The sequence below is a fragment of the Zingiber officinale genome, chromosome 11A, assembly GCF_018446385.1.
Source record: "Zingiber officinale cultivar Zhangliang chromosome 11A, Zo_v1.1, whole genome shotgun sequence".
Classification (NCBI taxonomy): Eukaryota; Viridiplantae; Streptophyta; class Magnoliopsida; order Zingiberales; family Zingiberaceae; genus Zingiber; species Zingiber officinale.
The window spans coordinates 82783022-82791031 of record NC_056006.1 but is presented as its reverse complement, the minus strand read 5'-3'; the positions used below and the strand labels follow the sequence as shown (position 1 = coordinate 82791031).

General features: G+C 41.8%; 1 protein-coding gene across 1 annotated transcript; it reads right to left on the bottom strand.

Moving 5' to 3' along the window:
- Positions 1–5915: 5915 nt before the first annotated feature.
- LOC122031516 lies at positions 5916–6389 on the bottom strand. Its single transcript, XM_042590624.1, has one exon. It carries the CDS (start codon positions 6387–6389, stop codon positions 5916–5918), a length of 474 nt encoding a protein of 157 aa, XP_042446558.1.
- Positions 6390–8010: the final 1621 nt, after the last annotated feature.

Here is an 8010-nt window from a genome sequence, read left to right as displayed (position 1 = left end):
TTATTATGGAAGTGTGTGCTCTTAATCCTAATATAATAACAAACACATATATTTAGTATTTATTTCTTTAACTTATCAAAGGATGAGATTTAGCTCGATAAATCAATAGGCCCGATAAGTTGAGAAATAATATTACTTATAGTGTGTGTTGTTGATTATAGAAGGAAACTGTATACTAGTAATCTAGGCTGAGAATACCCCCAAGAGGAGCTCATAAGGATTGTCATGTTAAACCCTGCAGGTGGACTTAGTCCGACATGACAATGAGGTTGAGTGGTACTACTCTTGGACTTAGATATTAATTAAGTGAGTTGTTAGTAGCTTATTTAATTAGTGGACATTCGTTATCTTAAACACAGAGAGACTAACACACTTATGATAAGAAGGAGCCCATAATGTAATTTGCGATTGGTGCGGTAGTGCAATAATAATTCTCTAGTGGAATGAGTTATTATTGATGAACTTGAGTTGTGTGTTCGGGGTGAACATGGGATACTCAAGCTCATCGGAAGACCAAAATCAATTTCTCCTCTAGGTCCCTGTCGTAACCTCATTAATGCCTCTAATCCACTCATGAAAAGTCCATCTTGGTGTCCAAGAAGGGGTCGGCCCATGGCTTGGTGACCAAGCCAAAGGGGGCGGCCATAATCTCCTTAAGGTGGCCGGCCACAAGCAATTTGAAGGGTGCCGACCATAATAATTCAAATAAGAAGGGGTGTTTTGAATTTTTAAAATCTTCTATTTGTAGATATCTACAAGTTTTAAAAGAGAGATTTTAAAATATAAAACTTTTATTATTTGAATTAAGCCACATGGTTTAAAAGAAATTTTAAAAGTTTTAAAATTTTCCTTTTTTAACCATCCTCATGGTTTTAAGAAAAAAGGAAGAGAAGTTTTAAATTTGAAAATTTTCTATTTTGTAACCATGTTAAAAAAGGAAATTTTAGAAGAGAAGTTTTAAATTTTAAAACTTGGTTTTAATTTTAAAAATTTTCCTTTTTAACATCCACATTAGGAAATTAAAAGAGAGCTTGTAAAATTTTATAAGAGGTTTTCTTCTTTGCTTATAAAATTTTTACAAAAATTATTTCCTTCCTTTTTAAGGGGCCGACTACCCTTGATTGGTGCCCAAGCAAGGGGTCAACCAAATCAAATATGTCATCCAATCATGATTGATGATTGAATCAATCAAGAGGAAAGGAAAGGAAATATTAAAAGGGAAAAGGAAAAACAAGAGGAAGATTTTATTTTTTGTAAAAAGTCTTTCCTTATTTTCCTTAGGCAAGTAATATAAAAGAAGGGGAGGGGAGACATGATACAACAATTCTTATTCTCTTGGTTGAGACTCCTCTTGTGGCCGACCCCTCTTCTCTTCCCTTTCCCCTTGCTCTCTTTTGTTCTTTGTGTTGGTGGTGGCCGAATATTAGAGAAGGAGAAGAAAGCTTTGGGTGGTGTTCATCTTGGAGGATCGTCGCCCACACGACGTCCAAGAGGAGACGAGGAATACGACAGAAGATCTCGAGTTTATTAGCATACGAAGAAAAGGTATAACTAGTAATTTTCTTCCGCATTATGCTAGTTATTTTTCTTTGTAAGAATTCCAAACACAAGAGGCATTAGATTCTAGTTTTTCGAATTTGTTATTCGAGTTTGTGTTTTTTTTTATTTTTCGAATTTGTGATTCGATTGTTCCTTTTGGTTAAACCTAGAGTTATATAAGAAAATTAAATATTAGTTTTCCTTAAAAGGCTTTGTCTAGGCGGTGGTGGATGATCCCATACCCAAAAAGGACTAGTGCCTCGCCATGCAGTCCTGGAAGCCAATTTTTGAAATTAATATTTAATTAAATTTATAAAATAGGTTGATTTGGATCAATAGTGTTAAGTTCTGCTTGTGATCCAAATCTAAACCATTAAGAATATATAAGTTAAATTTGGAATCAATAATGTTAAGTTCCGTTTACGATTCCTAATTTAACTTCTAAAGAACACAATAGGTTGTTTAGGAAAGGTTCGACACTTATACAAAATTTTTGTACAGTGAAACCGGTACGATATTCCTATAACCAACCAACATTCTTCAGTCCGAACGACATAACATTGTGACAATACGTCCCGTCGATTGTAATGAAGTTGACATTTTTTTAATCTTCCTAGACGAGCGACACTTGGTGATGTTGGAGTGTATACTAAAAGCCTAGCTTTTGTAAACATTTAGAATCACATTGGTCAATATCTGCATTTATTTATTAAATGTAATTGTTCAATTAATTTATATAGTAGACAACATGGAGTATGGTGTCACACTCAGAAGATCATGTTGTCGGTTCTCTATAAATTATAAACAGTTGCTCGCGACTAAGATAGAAAGGAACAAACTATCAGTATAGTCGTAGTGTAATTAAGTATTAGTTTATCTTGACTAATAAATTACACTAATACACTTTAAGTGTATTGAGTAGGATCATTTAGGTATGTTTTTTTTGTACTGACTTAGTAAAAGAACTAAACCTTTGTTATTATGGAAGTGTGTGCTCTTAATCCTAATATAATAACAAGCACATATATTTAATATTTATTTCTTTGATTTATCAAAGGGTGAGGTTTAGCTCGATAAATCAATATGCCCGATAAGTTGGGAAATGATATTACTTATAGTGTGTGTTGTTGATTATAGAAGGAATCTGTGTCCTAGTTATCTAGGTTGAGAATGTCCCCAAGAGGAGCTCATAAGGATTGCCATGTTAAACCCTGCAGGTGGACCTAATCCAACATGACAATAAAGTTGAGTGGTACTACTCTTGTAGCTAGATATTAATTAAGTAAGTTGTCAGTAACTTACTTAATTAGTGGACATTCATAATCTTAAACATAGGGAGACTAACATACTCATGATAAGAAGGAGCCCATAATGTAATTTGGGATTGGTGCGGTAGTGCGGTAATAACTCTCTAGTGGAATGAGTTATTATCGATGAACTTGAGTTGTGTGTTCGGGGCGAACATGGGATACTTAAGCTCATCGGAAGGCCAAAATCAATTTCTCCTCTAGGTCCCTGTCGTAGCCTCATTATAGCATCAAGTCCATCCAAATATAAGGCTCTTCTTGGTGTCCAAGAAGGGGGTCGGACCATTGCTTGGTGACCAAGCAATGGCCGGCCACATCCTCTTGAAAGGAGCCGGCCCTATAGCTTGGTGACTAAGCTTGTAGGGGTCGGACATAATAATTCAAAAAGGGAGGGTTGTTTTGAATTTTAAAAATCTTTTCTTTGTAGAAAACTATAAGTTTTAAAAGAGAGATTTTATTTTTTTTTTAAAAAACTTTCCTTATTTGAATTAGACCACATGTTTAAATAGAGAGTTTAAAAGATTTTAAAACTTTCCTTTTTTAACCATCCTTATGGTTTAAGAAAACAAGGAAAAGAAGTTTTAAAATTTAAATTTTCTATCACCATGTTAAAAAAAGAAATTTTATAAGAGAGTTTTTAAATTTTAAAACATAGTTTTAATTTTTAGAAACTTTCCTTTTTTAACTCATACTTTAGGAAAGAGAGCTTGTAAATTTTATAAGAGGATTTCTTCTTGTAAAAATTTTAAAAATTATTTTTCCTTTCCTTTTAATTATGGCCGGCCACCTTGCTTGGTGCCCAAGCAAGGGCCGGCTAATAGGATTAAACCAAATTCAATCATAAACCAAATAGGATTGATCATAACCATTGATTGGAGATTGATTCAATCAAGAGGAAAGAAAAGGAAAAATAAAAAGGGAAAATGAAAAACTCTTGGATGATTTTATTTTTTGTAAAAGGTTTTTCCTTATTTGCCTTGGGCAAGTAATATAAAAGAAGGGGTGAGGGGGCTTCATGAGATACAACTTTTATTCTTTTGCTTGGGTGATCTCTTGGTGGCCGACCCTCTCCCTTCTTCCTCTCCCTTTGCTCTCTTCTCCTTGGTGGTGGTGGTGGCCGAATTTTAGAAGAAGAAGGAGGAAGCTTTTGGGTGGTGTTCATCTTGGAAGATCGTCGTCCACATGACGTCCAAGACGAGGCGAGGAATACGGCAGAAGATCTCGAGGTCATTAGCTTACAAAGAGAAGGTATAACTAGTATTTTTCTTCCGCATTATACTAGTTATTTTTCTTTGTATGAATTCTAAATACAAGAGACAATTAGATCTAGTTTATCGAATTTATTTTTCGATTTTGTGTTTTCTTCTTTTTCGAATTTGTGATTCGATTGTTCCTTTTGGTTAACCTAGAGTTATTTAAGGAAATAAATATTAGCTTTCCTTAAAAGGCTTTGCCTAGGCGGTGGTGGTTGCTCTCATATCCAAGAAGGGCATGTGCCTCGCCATGCAGTCCTGGAAGCCAATTTTGGAAATTAATATTTATGGAATTAATAACCTAGGTAGATTTGAATTAATAGTGTTAAGTTCCGCTTGCGATTCAAATCTAAACCATTAAGAACAGATAAGTTAAATTTGGAATCAATGATGTTAAGTTCCGTCTGCGATTCCTAATTTAACTTCTAAAGAACACAATAGGTTATTTAAGGAAAGGTTCGACACTTGTACAAAATTTTTTTTACAGTGGAACCAGTACGTTTTCCTAGGTTTAACCAATAGGTGATACCCTTGATAGGCGTCCAACATGCATATTAACTCGCACCCAGCAGTGGAGTCTACCATCTGATCATTCCAAGGCAGCGGGTAGAAGTCCTCTGGGCATGCCTTGTTGAGGTCCTGGAAGTCAATGCAGACTCGCCACTTGTTGCCCGACTTCGAGACCAACACTACATTTGCGAGCCAGCTTGGGAATTGAACTTCCCGTATGTTGCCGGCCTCCAGCAGGTTCTCTATTTCTGCCCGGATGATTAGATTTTGTTCAGCGCTGAAGTTTCTCTTCCTTTGTTTTACCGGTCGAGCGTCCCGTCGGACGTGAAGTTCGTGTTGCACGACACTGGGGAAATCCCGAGGAGCTCGTGCGTCGACCATGCGAACACATCGTGGTTTTGCTGGAGACAGGCGATTAACTCCGCCTTCTGTTCAGCTTTCAGATCGGACGTTATAAAAGTTGTTGCTTCCGCTCGGCGAGGATGGATCTAGTCCTCCTGAGTGGCTCCTCTCTGAGTGATATGACCAACTTAGTTTAGCCAATCGGCTGAACCTCGTTGCTAGTGAACCCATATAGTGGGGTCGCCATTGGTAGTAGCTCGCCTCGGTCGGTCTGGAGCTGATCGAAAGCCTTCTTGAAGATTATGTTTACACTCGATGAATGGTATAATTTGCGATTACTGCTCAGATGATGAGAGCATCGTCATGGGAGACTTCTACGCCCTCGAGGTCCCAGGGTCTGAAGCTGATTTCAGACTTGTTCACCTTTTCTCAGCTGCAACCTACTGCATGTATCTCTAGTCGCCGAACGTATGACTTCCTGGCTCGGTTGGAGTCACCGCTGGTCGGTCCGCCGACGATGATATTTATTTCCCCTCGAGCGGTATTGCTTCTATTTTCTTCCTCCCGAGTAGACGACCTGTTTTGCTCGCGAGAGGCTAGGGAATGGTCGATATTTCCCCTCTGTTGATGGTGGCGTTGTCGCTCGGGTGATCTTCTGGCACCCTCCCGCCGTCTAGTGGATTGATGCCTGTGTCGCCGATCAGGAGAGGGCGATCGGCGTCAGGCCGTGATAGTCACGCGTGTTATGTGACGCCGACTGGTGGAAGGAGCAAAACATGGACATTCATACCTTCCCTTTCGATATCTTTGGCCGGTCAGAAGCCACATGCTGCACGACATGCACCCTCATTTCCTGGTGAGGCCAGCCTTCGACTCTTGGCCTTTTCGACGATTGGTGGCTGCTCGGTGGTTGTCGTTCGGTCGGCACCGAGGACTAGGCTGGTGCCTCCTTCCTTCTTGCCGCCTAGGCCTCCTCCACATTTATATACTCATTAGTCTTCTTAAGCATGTGGTCGTAGTTGCGGGGCGACTTCCTAATGAGCGACCAGAAGAAGTCTCCCTCGACGAGCCCCTCAGTGAAGACATTCATCATGGTCTTAGATGAGACTGAAGGGATATCCGTAGCTACCTGGTTAAATCGTTGGATATATGGCCGGAGAGCTTCTCTCGGTCCTTGCTTCAAAGAAAATAAACTGACGCTCATTTTTTGGTAGCGCCTACTGCTCGCGAAGTGGTGCAGGAAGGCCATTCGAAAATCCTTGAAGCTTCGTATTGATCTGCCTGGCAGCCTTCTGAACCAGCACTGCACCGAGGCGGAGGGTGTGGTGAGGAAGACCCGACACTTCACCCCATTTGTGTATTGGTGAAGTGTAGCTGCGTTGTCGAACTTGCCCAAATGGTCGTCTGGATCGGTCGATCCGTTGTACTCTTCGATCATTAGAGCATAGTGCCTCAGCAACAGGTCTTGCAATATTGCTTCGAAAAACTGGCGATTGATCCGCTCGGGGGACACGTCGGCTCGCTACGCTTTACCTTTCCGGGCATCCCGAACGGGCGCTTCATCCGCAGAAGATCCCCACTCTTAATTCGCCTGTGTGATTTCCGAGGGCATCTAGAACAGAGCCCGGTGGAACGGTATCGGCGCAGGTGGTGCTTCTCCCTGCGTGCTGGTCGACCCTCTATTTTGTCCCCAGATGGAGAGTTGTTCCGGCCGGTCCTCATGCGTTGCTCGACCTCCTGACGCTGACGTGGCCTGTTGCTCTAGCCGATCAGCTACCGCCTTCTGCAGTTGCTGCTCGACTATTTTGGTCGCTCGAGCTTGCACAAGCATATCGAGCTCCTCTTGAGTGAGCGTCACAGTGTGAAGTCATCCAGCTTCTTCTATCTTCTCGGCACGGATGCAGGTGCGTTCCCACAGACGGTGCCAAATTTGATCCTGTCTGAGAGTTGAGGCGATGGATGCTGGGGGACGTGGCGCTCCTGTTGACCGTTAGTGGACTCTGAGCTAGAGGATCTTGCAATCACAACAGCGTCAGTGTCGAGTCAGGGAGGGATTCCACGATGATGACCCTCCGACGCTCAAATTAGTCACCAGCGATGTGGAAGCAGAGAAAGAACCGAATCGAAAGAAACAGAGTAACAGTAGCTACAGTAATCTTAGCATACCTCCGTCGAAGCTTGTGGCCCTTTATATAGGGCTCTGAAGGCGTGCGTGCATGCTCCTCGAGGTGTGCACACTTCTCAAAGCTTTCCCTGAAAAGACATGTCAGGAAAGCATCTTTGACACCATTCCTCAATGACCCGAGTATATCTCTGACATGACAGCGGAAGCTTCCGTCGTACGATCCTCTGCTTGGTCATGCCGCCGATCATGCGTCTGTCGGTGGCACGAGTTCCCACAAGGATATCGGCTGATCCTCCTTTTGTGTGTTAGTGGGCCGAGCGGGATGGTCGCTCAGCCAGTCCTCAGCCGTCTGGGTGGTCTGGCCCTTGGGCCGAGTGGAGTGGCCGCTCGGCCAACATTCCACTGTCCGAGCTCCGTTGTTGTGCCGAGCTATACCTGAGTGTGACTGCTAGGCTGCGATCCCGTTTTGCCGCTTCCGAGGTTCAATGTAAGTCCGAGCGAGCCGATCGCTCGGTGTATGCCTCGCCGACACACGATTTTCTGAGCGTCGGAAGCTTGGTATGCGACCGAGCTGTGGTAACATCGGGTTGATATCGGCTTGACTATCCTTCACCTCGGTCGGGCAAGCGGGTTGTTCGACCGACCAATGATACAGAGGTATTGACCGCCGAGACTTTGATTTTCATCGTGGCAATGACTCTTTGAGGGGTGGACCCTTATCACTGGATCATAATAAATTTAGGAAGTTGGATTGTTGGGCCATTTATTATGAACACTTCAAAATTTACTCTGATAGCTGATGAAAAATCTCAATTAATTGGTCCATAAGACTATACCTATTACTAGCTAAAAGAAATTAACAAAGATTAAGCCCCAATACTCAAGCTTAGTATTGTGGTAAGAGAAAATGTACATTTTCTAGACGGTTCAACTC

Excerpts from the sequence above, each read along its gene's own strand:
- LOC122031516 (XM_042590624.1), bottom strand. The coding sequence starts at position 6,389 with ATGATCGAAGAGTACAACGGATCGACCGATCCAGACGACCATTTGGGC.